Consider the following 23828-nt stretch of genomic DNA (forward strand, 5'->3'; position numbering starts at 1 on the left):
ACGGAGCTGGACAGTTTGACATCCGTGGCAGAGTGACGGGCGCTGAGCAGGCTCCTGTCAATCATGAAGATTCCACTGCATCCACTGAACAGTACCATCTCCAGACAGAGGAGCAGCTTCAGCGACGAACTGCTGTCACCGTCCTGCTCCACTGATAGACTGAGGAGATCGTTCCTCCCCCACACTATGCGACTGTTCAATTCCACCCGGGGGGGGTAAACGTTATAACGTTACACAAGATTATAGACTGCTATACCTGCCTCACACTCTCCACCTTGCACTGTGCTTTTATTGCTCTTTATTTAATATTGTTCTTTATCAGTATGCTGCTGCTGGAGTATGTGAATTTCCCCATGGGGATTAATAAAGTATCTATCTATCTATCTAAGCACAAATTACAAACTAGCAGTATGTTTTGTATACTGGGCTATTGAAAATGCAAGAGCAGATTTCAAAAATGTATTTCAAACAAACTGTATAAGACAGAAACACATTCCACACATCACTGGATAGAGGAAAGTTCAAAGTTTAAAAGCCCGCCTAAAAGTACCAGTGAATGCCACTGAGGGCTGTTTCTCGTTTATAGTAAAATGGCGACAACACCACAAGAGAAATCATTTTGCATGCTGCAGTTTGCGAAGTGTGAGTCCATTGTTCAAGTGCAACGTGAATTCCGCTAACAGTTCAACAAACAGTCGCCTCATCATCAGCAAATTTATTAGTGGCATAAAAAATTTGTAGAAGAAGGTTGCATATGCAAACGTAAAAGCACTGGTCGTCCATGCACATCAGATTAAAATGTCGAGCGTATCCGAGGTGTGTTCAAACGGAGCCCTGAACGACACCATTTCAGGACGATGGATTGGAAGTGGTGGACAACAAGATCTTGCTCATTGTCTGTGGCCTCCCAGGTCTCCAAATCTTACCCCCTGCGATTTTTATCTATGGGGGTACACTAAAGAAAGAGTGCTTGTTCCACCTATGCCCGCTAATCTTCAAGATCTGCGATATCGAATTGAGGAAGCTGTGAATTCAGTAACTTGGGACCAGTTGACTCATGTGTGGCAAGAAATGGTCTACCATTTTGATGTTCTTCATGCTACACATGGTGCTAATGTTGAATGCATGCAACCTCAAGGACCATAGGATCAACCTTTGAACTTTCCTCTACCAAGTGATGTGCGGAATGTGTTTCTATCTTATACAGTTTGTTTGAAATCCATTTTTAAATCTGCTCTTTCATTTTGAACATCCCTGTATATTTATATGGCATATACCATTGCAGTCACAGAGTTCCAGTCTTGGAGTGCACACTGACCATGCCACAAAGCAGCGGGCATAGGGCTGGCTCATTCCAGTGATTGAAGTTGGGGCGCGGGGTGGAGCTGTAGTGTCATTTTTACTTCAGACATATTAATACAGAAACCTTGCACTTTTTTCTACTATCAGGACATTAGAAACACCTTGTGAAAGGTAATAAATCTGCATTGTCGCATGGGGTCTTATTCTGACTTGAGAAGAGGAGGATGAACGCTCCTTTAAGGCTTGTTTTTACTTCAAGTGTAGCACATAGCTAATTATGCATGCAAGTTAGCCATGCGGTGCTGAGTTGCCAGCACACAGGGATCAGTTTTCTATGTTCATGGCAGTACTCATTCTCACTGTGATCAGCTAATGTGCCCTTCAAATAAAAATACTGCAAGTTTTTCTTTTTAAAGCCTGATTATGCAAACTTGGCTGGATAGACAGCGAAATACCTAGATACCTAAAGCAGATCAGGCAGCGATCTGACAGTAGGCGTACCTGAAAGTTCTACGCATGTCTTCTACAGCTCTGTGATGTCATGCTGGCCTTGCAAATCATCATGGGGTGCTTGGAAAATATGTTCTCATAAGCCTTCAGTAAAGTGAATTTTCAGGGAAATATTCAGCGAGAAGACCACTGGTGAATACAGCATATTTGCTGCGAAAAATGCTTTGGTGAATTTCAACACTACTCCTAATCTATTTAATTAGCTGATGTGCACAATGGTGTGCTATTATAGCGGCTGCACCATTTACACTGCTGTTTCTTTAAACATTTCTGTACTTACTTCACATGATTATCAATGTGTTTATACAATTAATAATCCAATTTTTTCCAGGTTTCTTATTTTTGAGAAAATGAAAAATCAAAACTGTCTACCAGATGTGTAAATGCAGATGACATCTTTGGTCCTGTACCACGGAAATGACTTCAGCTTTATGACTACCCTTTGAAAACTAGTTTTATAGAGGGAAGCATATTATCTTCTTTATATTTACAGCCTTGTATACATTTGGAAATATGGCACAACAAGAACTTGATTAATATGTTAATATTTATTAGATTTCTAAAGCTCCCAATAGTAACAAAATAAGTAAATCATATACATTACAGACATTAAGCTAAGACTAGTGGATTGTGATAATATGTTTGTGTGATTATTTCAGATGATTTACACAATTGGCACTGGGCTATATCGTTGGCTTTATCTGACTTGCTACTTGAACTCGTTCAAAGACATGTAAATTGGCACAGCATTGGCAGGTCATTTCATTTCAAAAATGATGTTTAGTTTTATACAGACCTGCAAACTGTGACCAGTAGCCCCTGACAATGTGTTAGACTTGTAGTATAGGTCAAGCTTCTGCAATGACATATCAAAAAGCCAGATTTAACTACAAACTAAAGAAGAAGGATGGTGATGCATATTACTACTTACTGCAATCCAGGCTAGTATTCTGATGGTGGAGAAAATACATCTGTATGTTACAAAATTGGGATCTTCAAAGAAGGTTTATTTTGGGGGGCAGACATGTAGAACAATAGATTTTATTTCATTATGAAGATGCTGGTAACATCAAATATCACATCAGTGAGTAAAATGATATCATGCGTAGACAATTCTTTGCAGAAACCAAAAAAAGCTGACACTTCACTTGTATGTCTTCATGTGCCAAAGTCCATCGTTTAGATAATGGATATTCTCAATACCAATTCCTTTGTTGACTTTCTCACTATACAGAAAATAACACAAGAAAGAAAGTAAAAAAATAGCACTTGGAATGCACAAAAGACCAGGTACATTTCTATAAACATACTTTAGGGCAATACAACAATGGCGACAACAACAATGAACCTCTTTTGTATATACCTTAAAAATGTGAGAAAAATTTAACATCTGTCCATTTTATATATATGCATTGTGATAGAAGGTTGGGGACCTTGCCCCACCGGGAGGCCTGGAGAAGTGGGGGACCGGGAGAGGGGCAATTCCTACCCTGGGACGCAAGAGGGCAGCCCTGTGGGATTGCATGGGGAACCCCGGAGCTGGGAAGCTCAACCCTGTGGGGACCCATGGCCACCACCAGGGGGCGCCTGGATGGTTCAGATGCCATGGTATACAGCACTTCCGCCACACCAGGAAGTGCTGCAGGAAGGTCATCAGGGAGCACCTGGAGCACATCCGGGTGCATTATAAAAGGGGCCGCCTCACTCTATTCAGAGAGCCGGAGTCGGGAGGCAGAGGATGGAGCTTGTGAGTGAAGGAGTGAGGATGGTAGAAAAGATGAAAAAGGAAAAATGCTTTGATCAGAGTGCCTCCGAGGTCTGTCTGTATCAGGTTAAGCGCTAGTGTAGGGTCACCTACTGTCACAGTATATATTTTATATTGGATTATTACAGATCCTGATGACGTCACAGCAAGGAGCACCACGGTCACTGCATTTTCTCAATTAGTTATAATTACTGCTGCTTACTGACCAGACTTCTTTAGCCTTCATTTTAAGTTTCTTCTGACTTAATCAGTAGCCAAAATGAAATTCGCAAAGAGTCAACAGAGGATGAACTAACTCGATCCCATTACATCTGGGTGTCCATCATACAAAATCCTATTCAATACAATATTTAAAAAATAAATAAATAAAAGTGAAGGTCTAAGAAAGATTGGTTCTAGTCCACAAAACATTTTGGAAATGTGTGGTGTGGTAAAATTGGAGCACTTATAAGTTTATATTAAATCACTGGTTTCAAGAATTGATTTCTAATTGAGAAACTGGTTGGAGCAAGCAAGAAAATGGTAACCCCCGAAAATAAGTATGACACCCATCTGTTAGCTGTTTCATTACTAGTAAAAGAAACATTAAGTGTTCAGTACTTTAAAAGGCAAGTCGACTAAAATTAAGGTGAGAATAGTAGGTTTTATGTGCAGCAGTAACTGGTTAATAGTTAAGATGAAAACCTACAGCCACCAGGGCCCTCCAGATCGGAGTTTGACAGCCCTGCATTGCGTGAAGGCCGTGTTGACTGCAGAGAAGCAGAATGCTTTCCGAATTACAAATACACCTCTACTTTTACTCACCATTAACAGTATAATATTATTGTGTACTATACTAAAAGAAACTTTGAACTAGGAAAGGGCTACTTGGTATTTTTCTACAAAAAAGTTTTTTTTGGTGTTGTCCTGAATTACAGAAAATTAAGTTCGAATAATTTATTATCTATATATATATATATATATATAATCCACTAAGGCAAGACAACCATGGAAAGCACGCCGGAAGGGGCGTGGATTCACTAAGCCGCCAACAAGTGAAACACCTATGGCGCACGCAGGAAGGAGCCACGCCCACCAACTCCAAGACCACTGGATACGACGACAACTCACAGAGCCACGGCCACCAACTCGGACGCGACGACACAGAAAAACCGGCGTCATTTATATTCGTCTGTCATAGAGGTCACATGCAGCTCCACCCACGCTGACTGTTAATAGAGGCATGTTTCTGGAGGTGAATCGCCATATGCGGCGTGTAAAACTGTTTATGAGGGTATCCCATGGGATCCTTAAAACGTTCCTTTACAACTGAGGTTAAAACACAATGAAGTGAGCAGTCTTTAAAAAACGAGTTTTCAGTTACGACGCACGACCGCGTGCACTATAGCAAACTGTTTTACACGCTACATACAGCAATTCACATCCGCGACAAACATGCGTCTTCTTAGATACTCCTGCACTTTGTACACACCCCCCTCCCACCGTGGTCGGGTGTCTTGGTGGATTATACAAACCGGATTCCAAAAAAGTTGGGACACTATACAAATCGTGAATAAAAACTGAATGCAATGATGTGGAGGTGCCAACTTCTAATATTTTATTCAGAATAGAACATAAATCACGGAACAAAAGTTTAAACTGAGAAAATGTATCATTTTAAGGGAAAAATATGTTGATTCAGAATTTCATGGTGTCAACAAATCCCAAAAAAGTTGGGACAAGGCCATTTTCACCACTGTGTGGCATCTCCCCTTTTTCTTACAACACTCAACAGACGCCTGGGGACCGAGGAGACCAGTTTCTCAAGTTTAGAAATAGGAATGCTCTCCCATTCTTGTCTAATACAGGCCTCTAACTGTTCAATCGTCTTGGGCCTTCTTTGTCGCACCTTCCTCTTTATGATGCGCCAAATGTTCTCTATAGGTGAAAGATCTGGACTGCAGACTGGCCATTTCAGTACCCGGATCCTTCTCCCACGCAGCCATGATGTTGTGATTGATGCAGAATGTGGTCTGGCATTATCTTGTTGAAAAATGCAGGGTCTTCCCTGAAAGAGATGACGTCTGGATGGGAGCATATGTTGCTCTAGAACCTGAATATATTTTTCTGCATTGATGGTGCCTTTCCAGACATGCAAGCTGCCCATGCCACACGCACTCATGCAACCCCATACCATCAGAGATGCAGGCTTCTGAACTGAGCGCTGATAACAACTTGGGTTGTCCTTGTCCTCTTTGGTCCGGATGACATGGCGTCCCAGATTTCCAAAAGAACTTGAATCGTGACTCGCCTGACCACAGAACAGTCTTCCATTTTGCCACACTCCATTTTAAATGATCCCTGGCCCAGTGACAACGCCTGAGCTTGTGGATCTTGCTTAGAAATGGCTTCTTCTTTGCACTGTAGAGTTTCAGCTGGCAACGGCGGATGGCACGGTGGATTGTGTTCACTGACAATGGTTTCTGGAAGTATTCCTGAGCCCATTCTGTGATTTCCTTTACAGTAGCATTCCTGTTTGTGGTGCAGTGTCGTTTAAGGGCCCGGAGATCACGGGCATCCAGTATGGTTTTACGGCCTTGACCCTTACGCACAGAGATTGTTCCAGATTCTCTGAATCTTCGGATGATGTTATGCACAGTTGATGATGATAGATGCAAAGTCTTTGCAATTTTTCGCTGGGTAACACCTTTCTGATATTGCTCCACTATCTTTCTGCGCAACATTGTGGGAATTGTGATCCTCTACCCATCTTGGCTTCTGAGAGACACTGCCACTCTGAGAAGCTCTTTTTATACCCAATCATGTTGCCAATTGACCTAATTAGTGTTTATTGGTCTTCCAGCTCTTCGTTATGCTCAAATTTACTTTTTCCAGCCTCTTATTGCTACTTGTCCCAACTTTTTTGGGATTTGCTGACACCGTGAAATTTTGAATCAACATATTTTTCCTTTAAAATGATACATTTACTCGGATTAAACGTTTGATCTGTCATCTACGTTCCATTACAAATAAAATATTGACATTTGCCATCTCCACATCATTGCATTCAGTTTTTATTCACAATTTGTTTAGTGTCCCAACTTTTTTGGAATCCGGTTTGTATATAGAAAGGCAGCCAAAACCGCACAGAGCAATAAAAAGTCTACGTGAGTCACAGGTGCATCTGGACTGTACAAAGACTCGAGTGACGAGTTGGAGGTGGGCACATGAACAGGCAGTGTATACTGAACGAGAAACCAGCAGACTAGCATGACGGAGGGAGCGGAGTGGATGTCCTTCTCCTCTCCTCCCGTTCCTCCCTGAGCGCCGCACGGACGATTGTGTGTTGGTTCGTTCCGTGTATTGGTTAAAACCCAATGAAAGAAGCAGTCTTTAAAAACCAATAAGCCCTGTGCCTCTGTTTCATTACTGTCGCACCTGCTTCACCAATGCAGGCCCCGCAACAGGCGACAGCAGCCAACCGGGTAACCAAAGTCTTTGGGTTCAGGGGGGGGTATGGTTACAAAGCTGAAACTTAAAGGAATTGGTGTGGAGCCTTTCGCTTCATTTGACTCAGCACAGGAAACCTCACCCGGACACGGACAGGATTGACAGATTGATAGCTCTTTCTCGATTCTGTGGGTGGTGGTGCATGGCAGTTCTTAGTTGGTGGAGCGATTTGGCTGGTTATTTCCGAAAACGAGCGAGACTCCCGCCTGCTAAATAGTTACACGACACAACAGCGGTCGGCGTCCAAATTCTTAGAGTGACAAGTGGCTTTCAGCCATGTGAGATTGAGCATTAACAGGTCTGTGATGCACTTGTATGTCCGGCACTGCACGCGCACTACACTGAATGGATCAACGTAACCCCATTCGTGATGGAGACCGTGGCTTCCAGTTGTTCCCCACGAACGAGAAATTCCCAGTACGCGGGTCATACGCTCGCACTGATTACGTCCCTGCCCTTTGTAAAGCCCCCCATGGTCGGGAGACTTGGTGAATTATATAGGAAAAAAAGGAGCGGGAACCGCAAAGGACAATGAAAAATCAACGTGGAAACCGACTGAGGCGGTGTTTGGAAAATTAACAGTCAACGTGACTCACAGGTGCGTGTGGACTGTACACAGACGAAAGCGACTCAGGTAGGGAGTTGGGGGCGGGCACATAAGCGGGCAGTGCGTACTGAACGAGCGCTGTTCAACCCCGTCCTTCGCTTTGGAAGGAGAAAGTGCGACGGCGCTCCTCCGGTTTTCAGTCACGGACAATCGTATGTTGGTCCGTAGCGTGCATTGTTGCAATGTTACTTTTCTTGGTGGTTTATTAAATTACGGATTTTTCAAATTTTTTTTTCCTCTGTGCTTAAAAATCATTTAAAAAGCGGCCTGATCATGCGGCGTATGCTACGCCGCGGGTTGGCTAGTACAGTATATCCTTTATCATCAGCAGTTTAAAAGTCACCAATGAATCAGAAACAGGCGTAGTCATACTCATGAGAGGCACTTTAAAACAAAACCGTGTCACTGAAAGACTACACCAGCTACCATTTCTAGAGTTGGGTGGGTCACCCAGAGGGTGGCACTGAGCAAATAGTGAAGTACGCCCACTGAATTTCAGCCTTATAGGTCAGACAGCTACCTGCAGAAAAGCAGTCCGTATCTCTTACATCCCTCTGTGGCATACTTTTTGATTTGCCTATCTCTATTCATGAAGGTTATGAGTATTATTTATGTCCATATGTGTGAGGTTTTAAAATTACTTATATGAAAAATTACTTTCATCGGCTGTGGATGTTGCAACACCACCCCGAAGCTACAACAGATGGATGTAGTCTTTTAGATGTAACCATTTTCTTTTTATTAGTCACCCTTATATACTATGACATTTTAACACCTACACACTGAAACAAGTCAAACTAGATAAACTAGGTACAATACATTTTTGTGTCATTTAGTTGTGCGTAAACATATTACAGCATGGTAGTCAAATATTTACTCATAAGAGGAAATGCTACTTATTAGTCATAAAGGCAAAGAGGTAGTCCATTCTATTAACAGTGAGGTGTCTTAACATGCCGGTATCCGGCTGTAGCTAGCCCCAGGTCATGGCTGTGCTCCAGATCTCAACGGACTGCTTTACAGATCGTAATTGTTAAGTGGATGCTTGTTCTCTACGCAAAGAAAACCTTTGTGGATTTGGCAGAGTACTTTGCTACCTTGTGGATTTTTTGCTGTGATTGCAGTTCTTTTAATTATCCCCAAAATTACAAAGACCTTTGCCAAATCCATTAATTATGAAGTATTTATACTTTTTTTAAATACCCTTACAGCACAAATGTGAATTTGAGATGCAAAATTGAAGTGATTCTGTATAAGCAGGCATACAACCACTTTTTCAGATTTACAGAAGATTCAAAGAATGAAGCTACACCTTAAATAAGCGAGAGGATCATTTGACTTGCTTATCTGTGTTGTGCCTTCAGGAGTGCTTCTGAACTTGCATTCATGGTCTATCCTTACTAACATTATCACATTTTAGTGCCAGGAAAACACGCTTGCCCTTTTTTTCTGGAGAATGTATTATGTAGTAAATGAAAAAAAATAACCTTTGCAACGCTACAAACAGCTGCATACTTACATATCCTCTGCAGACATCTTCATAACTCCAACACATAAAGCATGTTGCTTGCCCTCTGCCATTATGGCCTTGCAAGGGGAGTTAAAGAAAATAATGGCTATTGTTTAAAATGATTGTAATGATTTCAACACAGCAATAAACAAACACCAGTTTGAGAGATACTTTTAAACCAGTAAGATACTTGCTTTAAGTAGTAAGGAAACAGCAAAAGTGTCCTTGTTTGTTAAGGAATCAAAAACGGTGAAACTGAATTTCATTTGTGAAAAAAACGAATGATGTAATGGATGGATATAATATTTTAAATAAACAAGCAGGCAGCTCTGAATGATGATGACATAAATATATCAATTAACAAACTACCCCTTGGTAATAAAACCATCAAAGATGACCCCCCACACCCCCACCCCAAAGGATTTTGCAATGGTGCAATAGTACAGGTTGCCCTGTCAAATTCAGGGTCATGGAGGTGGGAAATTATCCCAGCAGGATCAAGTACTGGGCAGGAACCAGATTCAGATTGCACAGACATCCCTTTCCACTATTTTAAGATTCCTTATTTGTCACACAGACAGCTATACAAGTATAACATGTAGTAAAATGTGCCCCGAATCGCCACGAGACTGTGCCGCAACGTTAACCGACAGATTATTTAAATTACATTAATAAAAGAAATTTAAGAGGGGAGATCTAAAGTGATACAATATATATAGAGAAAAAGTATATATCCAAATAAGCATTACAATTTTAATCAAGATCTGAATAGTGTGCAGATGTAATCTACTCTTCTATATAAAAAATCCTAAGCCTAAAAGTGCAATGATTTTACGTCACATTTTTTGTCATACTTTAAATCAGGCTTATTTTAAAACCTACATATATATGTTTGGTATCATTCTTTTCAGAATTTATCAACCTTTAATGTGATATTGTTAGATTTTCAGATTCTTATTCTGTTTTAAACTAAAAAATATAAAAAACTCACATCCCACGAGACAAGACTTTGTGCCAACAGATTTAACCACTTCCAGGGATGGAAATAAAAGACAAAGAGTAGGACAGCTGCTGTGCAGGCTTTTAAATGTTTGAAGCGTCGCGCAAGATGCATATCACACGGCACGGCAGCAGCAAGCCAGCAGCTGACTGAGCCAAGAGGAAGTAAAAGAAAAACAGTATTTGTTTCCCATTGTATCACCGTTTAAGAGGAGGTTTCAGAGGAGCGACCATGTCTCCTTGGGGTGCGTTCACCTCAAAGCGCAAGCGGCAGGGATGCGAAGTGGTTGGTGCATAGCGCAGGCCGGGGGGGTTCACGAGCAAAGCGAGCAGGGGGCGAACCCCCTAGTAGAATAATAATAATACTGTATTAGGCAGTGAAAGTGTGTGTTTACTTGATTGAGTCTTTAGGACAATGGCTGTTGCACATACACAAGCATTGCCAGTGCTTAAACTGCTTAATGCAGCAAACTAGGGAAACAAAAAACATGACTATTATTTAAAAGTACAGCATAGACCTGTGGGGTCAAAAATCAGTTTTATTAAAGGCCAAAAACAACACTATATATGCAGTTGTGCTTAAAAGTTTGTGAACCCTTTAGAATTTTTTATATTTCTGCATAAATATGACCTAAAACATCATCAGATTTTCACTCAAGTCCTAAAAGTAGACAAAGAGAAACCAGTTAAACAAATGAGACAAAAATCTTATACTTGGTCATTTATTTATTGAGGAAAATGATCGAATATTACATATTTGTGAGAGGCAAAAGTATGTGAACCTCTAAGATTATCAGTTAGTTTGAAGGTGAAATTCGAGTCAGGTGTTTTCAACCAATGGGATGACAATCAGGTGTGAATGGGCACCCTGGGTTATTTAAAGAACAGGGATCTATCAAAGTCTGCTCTTAACAACACATTTGTGGAAGTGTATCATGGCACAAACAAAGGAGATTTCTGAGGACCTCAGAAAAAGAGTTGTTGATGCTCATCAGGCTGGAAAAGGTTACAAAACCATCTCTAAAGAATTTGGACTCCACCAATCCACAGTCAGACAGATTGTGTACAAATGGAGGAAATTCAAGACCATTGTTACCCTCCCCATGAGAGGTTGACCAACAGAGATCACTCCAAGAGCAAGGCGTGTAATAGTAGGCAAGGTCACAAAGGACCCCAGGGTAACTTCTAAGCCACTGAAGGCCTCTCTCGCATTGGCTAATGTTCATGTTCATGAGTCCACCATCAGGAGCGCATTGAACAACAATGGTGTGCATGGCAGGGTTGCAAGGAGAAAGCCACTGCTCTCAAAAAACATTGCTGCTCGTCTGCAGTTTGCTAAAGATCACGTGGACAAACCAGAAGGCTATTGGAAGAATGTTTTGTGGACGGATGAGACCAAAATAGAACTTTTTGGTTTAAATGAAAAGCGTTATGTTTGGAGAAAGGAAAACACTGCATTCCAGCATAAGAACCTTATCCCATCTGTGAAACATGGTGGTGGTAGTATCATGGTTTGGGCCTGTTTTGCTGCATCTGGGCCAGGACGGCTTACCTTCATTGATGGAACAATGAATTCTGAATTATATCAGAGAATTCTAAAGGAAAATGTCAGGACATCTGTCCATGAACTGAATCTCAAGAGAAGGTGGGTCATGCAGCAAGACAACGACCCTAAGCATACAAGTTGTTCTACCAAAGAATGGTTAAAGAAGAATAAAGTTAATGTTTTGGAATGGCCAAGTCAAAGTTCTGACCTTAATCCAATCGAAATGTTGTGGAAGGACCTGAAGCGAGCAGTTAATTTGAGGAAACCCACCAACATCCCAGAGTTGACGCTGTTCTGCACGGAGGAATGGGCTAAAATTCCTCCAAGCCGGTGTGCAGGAATGATCAAAAGTTACTGGAAACATTTAGTTGCATTTATTGCTGCAAAGGGGGGGTCACACCAGATACTGAAAGCAAAGGTTCACATACTTTTGCCACTCACAAATATGTAATATTCAATCATTTTCCTTAATAAATAAATGACCAAGTATAATATTTTTGTCTCATTTGTTTAACTGGTTTCTCTTTGTCTACTTTTAGGACTTGAGTGAAAATCTGATGATGTTTTAGGTCATATTTATGCAGAAATATAGAAAATTCTAAAGGGTTCACAAACTTTCAAGCATAACTGTATATAAATGTGCCAAAGCATTTTCGGCAAGCAGAATCTTTTGCAGAAATGACTGTACCCATGCACGTATAGAGGAACTGGACTTTTCACAGATTGTAGCTAAAAACAAAGCTAACTTCTATTTTGTGAAACCCATTTTTGCCCCATAGGTCTTCCAATGTGTAGACAGTTTTGAACAAAGCTATCAATGCTATTTTTGCTTTGAAAATATGAAAACGTTGTATTCTTTATTGTGATAATGACTCACGTTTCCACATTCACTCAGAAAACGAAGTAATGGAGAAAGTGACAGCTTCAAGGTTACACGGTGCCACTAAACAGTGTGGAGTGCAAGTGCCTACAATTCATAAAAGACATCAAAGAGTGGGCAACCCTTGGAGATTGGCAAACTCACAACCATACGTGAAACTGGAGCATAGACCCAAGACACCCCCCGAACCCCCACCCCCCCCGGGATTGTGGATCAGTGTGAATGTGTGGTAGAGGGAGGGAGACAGGGATTTTTGGATGGGGTTTGGCAACAGGTTATGGTTCCTTTTTGTGTTTGGATATGTACATTCATGGCATCATCATAATCATCTTTACCATTACATAGAAATGTTACTCTTAATTATCATGTACAGCTTTATTTTGAAATATTTAAACTACAATTAGATCACATTCCAAAAATGAAATCAATTACTTTGCAGTTTGATTTTTAATTGAAAATGTTCTAAAAATCATTATGTTCTTTATAACAACATGTTGGCTTATTTACACCTTGAACTCCTTTTGCAAATTTTGGCTTTCATGTGCATTACAGTTCAAGAATGACTCTGAGCTGCTATTGCAGATTAGTGAAACATTTTAAGAGAAACACAGCAAGCAAATAGAATGCTGGCATGTGGAAGATAAGCCTAGAATGTTCTCAAACCATTATGTTTTATAGAACATTACTGTTATCTCTTGATTCACTGATACAATGTCTTACTTGTGTTTCTGAGTGAATGAGTAGTAATTTTCTCAAACTAAATAAGGAGAAAGCAGAAATGTTAGTGATTAGCAAAAATGGATATAATAAGGTTATTTAGAAATAAACTTGATCCATTAGGATTAAAAGTCAAGACAGAGGTAAAGAATTTAGGGGTAATTATTGACCTTGACCTGAATTTTAAATCACATATTAATCAGATTACTACAACAGCATTTTTTCACTTAAATATACCAAAAGCTAGACCTCTTATAACATTGTAAGATGCTGAGAAATTAGTTCACACTTTTGTTTTCAGTCAGCTAGATTGCTGTAACTCACTCATCTCAGAACTACCCAAAAAAAGACATCAATCGATTGCACTTAGTGCAGAATGAAGCTGCTAGAATCCTAACTAGGAAAAGAAAATCCATGCACGTCTCTCCAGTTTTGATGTCACTACAGTGGTTACTTGTGTCATTTAGAACTGACTTTAAAATACTGCTTACTGTATGGTTTACAAAGCCTTAAATAATCTGGTTCCATCTTATTTTTCAGAATGTCTTACATCTTACACTCCAAATCGTAACCTTTAATCTTCAAATGAGTGTCTACTTAGAATTCCAAGAGCTAAACTTAAAAGAAGTGGTGAGGTGGCCTTCTGCTGTTATGCACCTAAAATCTGGAATAGCCTGCCAATACGAATTTGCCAGGCTAATACAGTGGAGCACTTTAAAACACTGCTGAAAATACATTACTTTAACATGGTTTTCTCATAGCTTCATTTTAGTTTAATACTGATATTCTGTATATGCATTTAATTATCATTCATGGTGGCTCTGAAATCCATACTAACCCCTACTTTCTCTGTTGTTCTTTTTCCGGTTTTCTGTGGTGGCGATCTACATCACCACCACAACCCAATCAAAGAACTGTGCAGTTCCTACATTGATGGACTGAAGGCCTGAGGTCCACATGACCATCATCATCAAGTTCTTCCATGTGAACCCTGAAAGCTATGAGGACTAATTGAGGTCATTTATGTTAGATAGAATGCCTAGAGGGGGCCGGGCGGTCTCGTGGCCTTGAAACCCCTGCAGATTTTTTTTTTTTTTTTTTTGCTGTCCTCCCTGGCCAATTTTTATTCTGTTAGTTAGTATTGCCTAATTTTATTTTTTATATTTTCTCTTTTTTTCCCTCTTTCTTCATCCTGTAAAGCACTTTGAGCTACATCATTTTTATGACAATGTGCATTATATATAAACATTGTTGTTGTTGCATACAGTATAAAAATTTACAGCTGCTCCTTGTAATACATCTACCATTTTTGGCTCACACCCAAAATTTGGCTGAAAGTGCTACCCTATCTTTTTGCCGAAACTTAAACTAGACTAAACAGTTACATTTAAATGCTTTATACTCATCAAATAAAAAACAATTCTCCACTAATAATTCTCAGAGAATTAAACTATCACTGTAACATTTTACTAATCTGCTTTCCAAAGGAATCATTCTCTTTCACAGTCAAATATAAAGAATACAGGGCCATGTTTAATTTTGTAAGCTGTAAAAATCAATGTTTGTTAAAATAACAAAAGTAATAATGACAAATTGAGGAAAATGATGTCCATTCTAAGAAATATGTTATGTAAGTGCAACTCGGGTAGAGTTCAGTGATTCTCAGTTTTTACAAGAAATGCTTAAGGATACAACTACTTGATCAGCTCCCGCTGGGTTTAAGCGTGCTCCAGGGGAAGTAAGTCCAGGACACATGATGTTTGCACCGCTGAGAACAAACTTGATTGCACCTTTATCTACCTGTTGATGTGGAAGAATAAATGGATCTGCAAAAAAAAGAAATGAATGCAATAAGTATTAATTGTTTCCTAAGCAATGTATAAAAGAAATGGCAGCTTAATATAGTAAATTATCTACAATACCAGTCAGAAATTTTACACCTATGTTTTTCCAGTTTTTCTTCAAATTTAATCAATTGAAATGCAATGAATTACCTAAACCTTTGAAAAGGTAAGCAGTAAACTGCCAGAGGTTTAAATTTAAAGTTTAGGTTAGCAAAGCTAAAAAAAGCAAATTTCAGAATATTACTAACAGGCCTTCTTCAGGGAACAACAAATAGGATACAACCTGCAGATGTTCTGCAGCAATTAAAGTAAATTAAGCCTTGCAAGTTAAAGCGAAAATTTGTACGGGTGTCCCAACTTCTGTTGATGACTTAAAAACCTCTCTGTCCGTTTTAAAGCAGAGTTGGAACGGACTGTGTTACTACACCCTCTGAAGTACTACCTGGGCAATATTACACCGTAGATAGTTGTAAATTCCAGTGATAAGGGCAAGAAAATGGCAATTAACAAATTAAATGAAAGAGAGCATTATTACCCTTAAAGGTGTAGCCCTTTCATTTACAAAAACTGCAAAAAAATCAAAGTGTCAGTGAGTTTGGTGTCCTAAGGCTGTTCTAAGGCAGTTAGAAACTGGGAGAACCTCTGCTAGGAAGAGACCTGGCAGACCCAAAGTCACAGCCCAATCAGAAGACAAGTTTCTGAGGGTCACCAGCTTGTGTAATAGGCGCCTCACATCACAACAGCTTCAAGTACAGCGTAACAGTGGTTGAAGAAAAAAAAAAAAAAGGAAGTCTCAGTTTCTACTGTGAAGAGAAGACTTTGTGCTGCAGGACTGACTGGGAGAGTGGCAGTAAATTAAGCCACTTCTTAAATGATAAAATAGGGCTGTGGACTACTGTAGACTGCAAGAAAGTCTTACGGACCAATAAATCAAGATTTAAAATATTCGGTTCATCATGCAGGGTGTTTGTATGCCATCGAGTTGGTGAAAGGATGGTTCTTCAGTGTGTGACTCCAACTGTCAAACATGGAGGGGAAGTGTGATGGTCTGGGGTTCTTTTGCTGGAGGCACAGAGTGACTGGCAGTCTGAATCAAAAGAGGTAGCACAGTCTGGCTGTTATATCAGCAAAAGGTGGCTACTTTGATTAATCAAAAACGTGAATAAAATTTTGTACACTTAATGATTCCTTGACTTTTTCTATTAGCCATTGTTTATTTGTTGTATGCCTTGATTTCTTGAAACATTAAGACATTAAACTGTGTGCATAAAAACTGAAAAAACTGAGATATTCTAAAACTTTTGACCAGTAGAGTAAATGCCCACACATTTTAAATTAAAACTTACCTAATGCTGTTTTGGAGTTATAAAACAATTTTACAGTAAAAATGTATACAGGTAGTCGGCAACTTATGACCACGTTCAGTTCCAAGACAGACCGGTCCAAGTCAAACTACACGTAAGATAGACCATTATATGCATTCAAAGCTGACTTACGTACAGTACTTTATAAGTCGTCACATTGTTTGTTTAATATCCTGTTTATCATCATTCTTAGCAAACTGTAGATTTTCTATTTTTTTGTGTAATTTTTTTTTTTCATTTTATCATTTTCTTTCATTATTACTGTTACTCACATGGGTACGGAACCTTTAGCAGCTTCACAAACCCTTTCTTTGTCTGTACTATGTTACGCCATCAGCATGACCCGCTCCTAGTGTTCGTTATGCTAACTGTGAGAAGGGGGCGTTTAACCGGCAGAGTCTGAGCACTCATATTTTTTCCGTTTTAACATTTCAGCCTCTTAATAATAAACATTAAGATAAAGGTGTTCAGCGTGGTTTCCTTACACCTTTGTGTAGTTCACATGAAACGGCACATCATGAGTCACAACGCAGACACTTCAGAGGTTAACTTGATTCAAAGCCAAGGTGCAGCAGCACATGTGGCAAACAGTGGTTACAATGGGATAACTTAAAGTCACATGCAATCGCATTTGCTTTTTTTCCTCCAATATACTGCCTGATCACCTTAATTCTGGAGCTGGTGTAGCAAAAACTGTTGTTTGCCCATGCGACATGGTAATGGTCATAAGTTGAATGGTCATAAGAGGCATAGGTCATAAGTCAATGACTACCTGTACTGGAATAAAAGCAAAGTATGCAAGATTAAATGGTAGGGAAAAGGCAGACAACAAAATAACAGAAATACAGGTTCTTAACAAATCTACACTTTATAGACACTGATACCAGAGTTTACAATCACACCACTATTTAAGAACTTGAATATTTAATGGAAACTAAGGTAAAAAAATGCTGTTTAAGTCCCAGTGATTTGAGCATGAGACTCGCAGAACAATTTCCTGGGCACCAGAAAAGCTAAAAAAAAAAATGTAATTCTTTTTTTTCTTATTTTTTCTAACCAAAATTGCAAACAAAATTCGATATTAGTAAAATAAAGAAATGGTCAGTTGGTAAAATTGTTCTTGGTTACAATTTTATATTCAATTACAAACATGACTTATTTATAGTCAATTTTGATTCACTCAACCACAGAACACTTTTCCAAAAATCTGCAACATAATTGAGATCAATTACAAACATGACTTACTTACAGTCAGTTTAAGAATTCTGCACAAATTATTTAATAAAGAACCATTTATTTCAGCCTAAGACAGAACAAACAAGTAATCTCATCAGGTGAGTAGATATTAAACATTAGACCCAGCATTGAAAAAGCAATAGGATTTGTTGAACCAACCCACATTATGTCTGTAATATGCAAAGAGGATTGCAATTTAGCCCAGTGGTTAATGCTGCTGATTAGATCAACTGGCAACTCCTAATTGGTCCCAGTGGGAGTGTTAAGTGTGTGAACGAGTGAGACCCAAGTTGGACTAGTGAACTGTCCAGGGCTGCTTTCTGCCTTTTGTCCAGTGTTTCCAGGATAAGGTTCTGGCCTCCTGCAACTCAGAACTGGATTAAGTAGGATTGAGAATATTATACTGTGAAGTGTTCAAGTACAATGTGTTAAGCTTCTAAAAAGATTTTTAACTAAAGTGTAGGAATTCAGAAAGCACTAGTGACTTTACGATTGACATTACAAAGGTTTTTAGTAGAAATGCTGGATGCAGTACTGGTTATGAAGTGGTAGTGAAAGACAGTAACACATTAAAACCCAACGAAGAAACAAAATCTGAACAAAGGCATCAATGCATTTTGTTATTCTTGCATAATCAACTTACAACTCATACAACATGTAATGCAATTTGCAGATTTAAAAAACGGGTCAAATGTATCTTTAAAAAAATTTGCAAATTACATTTGACCTCCTTTGAATACAATTTCTGTGGAGATACTGAAAATGATATATTGTCAAAGAAGAAAAATGACAAGCTTACATTTATGCAGTAATCTAAGAGTTGGGTAGAAAGGACCTTCTCGTTGTCTGAAGAATAGCAGCTCACCATTTACAGTCAGAATTTCAATGTGCTCATGGCTGAAAACAGTAAAATATGCTAAAATGAACACTCAAAATGATATGCAAGTAATAAACAGCATATGTGAATGTTTAAAAATAGATGTTTCATACTGGATTGGTTATTTCTATTTGGTTGCAAACAGCTTCTCTTTGTATTCACTTCAAGAATCAGGAAATGGGTTTATTGATCCATATCCATTACTACTTACAAAGTGTAACCTAGTAAATTGCAATTCATTTTCTGTTTGCTTTATAAAGACTATTCAAATTACAGAAAGTAGTGAAGTTAGTAAGTCTGTAGAAAAAAATGAACACACACACTCACATGTGTAGATTGTACACATAAAATCTGCAATAAATCTTGCAGAGTAACACTCAAATGACACCATGAGCAAGATTTTTTTTTTTTTTTTACCTTGCACATGATTGTCTGGTCAGCTACTACTGTCACAGCACAGTAAAACATATCAACAGGTAGCTAAATATAAACCCCTCTTTTTTTCTTTTACTGACAAGTAAAACTCTTAACCTGGTCTTCAGGATTTAATTAATCATCAGTATATAAACAACCTGCTAAATGATTCCCAGCATCCTTTACATTGACAATTCTAACAAAAGATCACTTCAGTTTATACAGGGTGGTCCAGATCTAATTATGAAGATCCAGATCATCTGGATGTCTCTGATTTATGCGGGGATGATTCCAGTTTGGCGTGAAGACGATTCTTCACGTCGTCAGTTCGCACACTTCTTGATGGTCCGGGATTTTTCAGGTGATTTTCTATGTAATAAACTTAATAAGTTATAGCATAATGAAAATTGCATAATTAGATCTGGACCACCCTATAGATAACTTTAATAACCAAAGACCCTGTAAATAGTTCTGTTTGAAAGTATCTGATCCTCTTTTTTAACTCTTTTGATAAATCAAATAATAATCACACCACCACATAAGCATAAAATAAATGCTGTTTCTTCTGATATGGATTTAACGCCCCATTCTTCCATACTAAACATCATGTAAAATACTCAAGATTACTTAGCTGTCTTGCATTAACATCTGATCTCACAAGCTAAGCTCTAAACTTTGACACAGCCATTATAAAACATTATATTTTCTCATCTTTGTAAAATCTTTAGCAGATTTTCTAGTAACTTTGGGACAATTGTAGGATCATTTTCATATCAACTTCAACTCAAAAAATGTTGGCCCGACATTCACCCTCCATTTTTAATTCATAGGTCTATCAAAGACAGTAAGTTGTCTTGGTTTACAAACAGAAATCTACCTCAGAATATGACACTACATGCACTACGCGTTACAGTGGTAATAACATCTTGGAGGTAGACCATGTTACAAAATATGATACTAATCTTTGTGGCAAAAAAAAATCATTTTGATTCACTCAACCACAGAACACTTTTCCAAAAATCTGCAACATAATTGAGATGAACACGATATAAACTGTGATGTTCATTCTTCAAAGAAAACATTATGTTAATGGCTTTTAGTTGCAAAATTTTTGATGCCCAGCTATGCATGTTACTACTACTAAGCTTTCCTCAGATTGTTAAGGTATAATTAAGGATCGTCTTTACTGGAAGAAATGTATTCACATCTTTGGATGTGGTTCTTCTGTTATTTTGGACATCATGTGTAAGTTTAACTTTTACGCTGTTTAATCTGTTGAAGGATGTCCACATGTAGCTAATATCATTATGGTCTTAAACTGTGTCTATTGAAGACTGTCTTACAGTTATGTTCAGGTTTTCGTTCCAACCAAGATCCACTTTTACTTGGCACTCCTTCCTATCTTAATTAAGCATACTCTTATTTAATGCATTAGACCATTATGGTGTTAATTACAAAATGAAACAATCATAAATACATTTTATAGGAATATTAAAAATTATGAATACATTTTATAGATCTTGAGAGTTTGCTGTGTGATTTATTTTAACATGCCTTTTTCTAATTATTTTGCAGGTTGAAATATTATTGAAACCGCTGCCTTTCTATAGCATTTAGTGCTTGTGTCCTCTCTTCTTCAGTAGTCATTATTTGGATACAATTTAGAGTTCAAGCTCTATAAAAAGTGAAATAAAAAGAAGAAAATGAAAAACTTGACTTCTCTTTATTGAAGTATATAAAATACAAATTTCAATTTGAATTGTCTTTGTGACTACTAAATGAGGATAGGAAGATTTCAGTTAATTATACACGGTTTAATTAGAAGCAGTATTAAATTTTCTTCAAATAGTACCTGCACCAAAGCTCACACATACAGTGGGTGCAACTGAAAGGAGCACCTACTTCATTGTCATTTCTGCTACTGTGATCAATGGCAAACAACTCATTTAAAAAAGTCATTTTAAAAAAAATACAACAACCAAATCTTAAAAAGAGAGATCAGTATTGCTTAGTCATGCTAGTTAAATCCTTTTTAAAAAGAGTTTCTTTTACACGTCTGAATTGGCACAATAATTTTTTTTACTAAAAACAGAAGTCCAATAAACATCAAGAATTGGTTGGAACATAAACCCGCAGCCACTGCAGCCTTCCATGGACAGAGTTGTGTGGTTTGACTTAAATCACGGCAATGGGTATTACATCACTTACAGGTAAAGAAAAAAATTGATTGATTTATTGACTTGATATTATTTTTGCACACAAGCGAATATGTACTTTTTTTGCAACAAATCATATTTACAGTGTATAAAAGGGTGGTGGTACAAATCATAGTAAACATTAGTTTCTGACTTACTGTGTCAATAGTATAACAAAGTACGACATTAAGCTTTCACTAACGTTCAAGCAGCATAGTCATACATACTCTACACTTGTTTATAAATGATTAGCTATCCCCAAGATGTTTGTTTCTATTTTTTATTTTATTGATTATTAGTAATCCCCAGATTTATTTCTCCCTTCACCTATAACCTGATTTTTCTCACCCAGGCAAATCATCAACATACGGTAAGAGAAACAATTACCATCGAACTATTTTGACTGGATCCTTCTTTGGCATAATCTGATTGAGCCATACATCAATATCTTTAAACTGCTCCAAGAGTTGATTTTTTATTCCTTTAATAACAGAGGTTTTTAGCTGGATGCAGTTGGAAACATTTTCTTTTTCATCAAATCTAAAAAGATAATTGATTGTTATGAGTTAAAGCAATAAGCAATCACTGCACATATTTTAGGATGTATTAAAACTTTCAGATTTGCTATATACACACGTTACTCTAAGTCAGCATACACATTGGATTCCAAAGTGATAATATCAACTGAACACATTTATACAACATAAAAATTACATGAACATAAAACTATGGCTAAGTAATCAATGTAACTTGTACACATTTCAAGTAACGTCCTAAAGTAATAAACCTATTATACAAACTGGATTTAACTGGGTTCGAGAATGTTAAGATAAATCATCAATTCAACCCATTCGGAGAGTCGACACAGAATCTGAGATTATGAAATTTTAATGTGCTTGTTTTAACAACAAATTATGATCTCGACTATTAACGCTTTGTCAACAAGATAAAAAAATAACGTTTACTGTTACTAAAACAAATATAGCTAAATTTGTAAAATCGACATATGAAATAAAGTAAAGCATATTTGACAACCTAACGTGAATAGATCAACTCGATCAATGTTTCCCAAGCTCAGCGAAGAAAACCTATATATTTGCAATTAGTAACGTGCAGTTAAACAGATGCAATGTTGTACATGAATGTAAATGGCATATGGATTTATAACTTGCATTTCAACAAATCGTCCCGAGCCTTGGCTAAACTATTAAAATTAAGCGCAATTAAAATTAAGCGCACTCAACTTTTTAAACATCCTGAGCCGATGGTTTCCCCGAATGTCGTATGGTGAACACAGCAACAAAAAAGTCCAGATTTCTTCCTTATAAAGATTTTTTTCTCAAACTGCACGTTGTTGCCGTTTTACACCTAACGTACATTTCTGACAGTATGCGCGACGGTACAAAGCAAATTACGGCATTTCCTTTCCATCCGTAGTGACACAGCCATAGGTAGACGCCGAATTTGTGGGGCGTTTCCAGCCCGCTTGATTTGCTGATTGGTGATGTCACACGCGGGGGGTGGTCAAACGAAGGCGGGGGTTGGCGACAGTTACTGCGAAATTCGAATTTCATTTTCTGCAGGTAGCGGACCTTCTTAATTTCTGATGACTTTAGAGGAACTCCAAACAGAATTGACTTTTGTCGAATGTGAAGGGAGTACAGCCCTGAGTTTGGTAGAATTAGCTCATGCATTATGCTTGCAGAGAGTAAAGATGTAAGATGAATTCCAAGATAGACACGAATGGAAAGGTAGAAAAGAAGAGAGGGATGATCAGAAAGAAAGAAAAAAAAAACAGAAAGGTTGCATCAAATAATTGATTCAGTGTGTTTTTTTTGTAGTTGATTAACGTGTTTCTAAAGCTAGCATGTTTACTTAGCCCATTTGACAAATTGGGAAATCAGTGAGATGGATAGCATTAAGGAAATAAATACGTTGGTTGGTGCTAGATTTTTTTCATAACAAAAACACAATTTCCTAACATTTAGTAGTGTGAAAAAATTATACATATTCCTATATTTGTAGGGTAGAAGAAAAATATACTATATGTAGATTTTTGGCTCACAGAATTCGGATATAAAATTATGTTATGAATTGACTAGATGAGTTGAGCTGAATCAGACATCCATATTTGTTATGACTTTTGGGGATTCATTTGTAAGTTTGTGTGTGTACCATCAGACGTTTAGGGTTAAGCAATATTGCAGTTCAAGTGAAGTATTTATTCACTACCTTAGACCCTATGAACCTATATAGAGTTTTATGTTCTGTTTTCATCTCAATGGATTTTAAACCACAAGCATACTGGTGCAGATCCCCCTCTGCCTTGCCATATAACCATGTGCAAGACACTTAACCTGCCTTTGTACCAACCACAAGATAACAAAATGTGTATCTTTATATCATAAGTGCCTTGAATAAGTGGTCAGCTGAGTATACAATAATAATCGAGCATTTTCTGCATATTGTTAGTTTATGCTGTGCAAAACATTTGCCTGAACTTGTTACAAATATGAAAAATGATCAGGTAAAAATAACCATGCAAGAGACAATTGTTGATGCCACAGCGTTGC

General features: G+C 38.1%; 1 protein-coding gene across 1 annotated transcript; it reads right to left on the bottom strand.

Moving 5' to 3' along the window:
• Nucleotides 1-2798: 2798 nt before the first annotated feature.
• Nucleotides 2799-22689, bottom strand: mcts1 (MCTS1 re-initiation and release factor). The gene is made up of 6 exons (XM_039766071.1): nt 22500-22689; nt 21643-21795; nt 18569-18666; nt 15018-15151; nt 9193-9260; nt 2799-3038 (listed from the first exon to the last, which is right to left on the bottom strand). The coding sequence occupies exons 1-6, from the start codon at nt 22508-22510 to the stop codon at nt 2957-2959; spliced, it is 546 nt and encodes a 181-aa protein (XP_039622005.1). The 5' UTR covers nt 22511-22689; the 3' UTR covers nt 2799-2956.
• Nucleotides 22690-23828: the final 1139 nt, after the last annotated feature.

This window comes from Polypterus senegalus, chromosome 10, assembly GCF_016835505.1.
Source record: "Polypterus senegalus isolate Bchr_013 chromosome 10, ASM1683550v1, whole genome shotgun sequence".
Classification (NCBI taxonomy): Eukaryota; Metazoa; Chordata; class Cladistia; order Polypteriformes; family Polypteridae; genus Polypterus; species Polypterus senegalus.

Excerpts from the sequence above, each read along its gene's own strand:
- mcts1 (XM_039766071.1), bottom strand. Across the intron at positions 18,667-21,642 it reads CCAGTCAAAATAGTTCGATG|CCATGAGCACATTGAAATTC; the intron begins GTAATTGTTTCT and ends TACTGTTTTCAG. Across the intron at positions 15,152-18,568 it reads TCTTAGATTACTGCATAAAT|ATCCATTTATTCTTCCACAT; the intron begins GTAAGCTTGTCA and ends TTTTTTTTGCAG.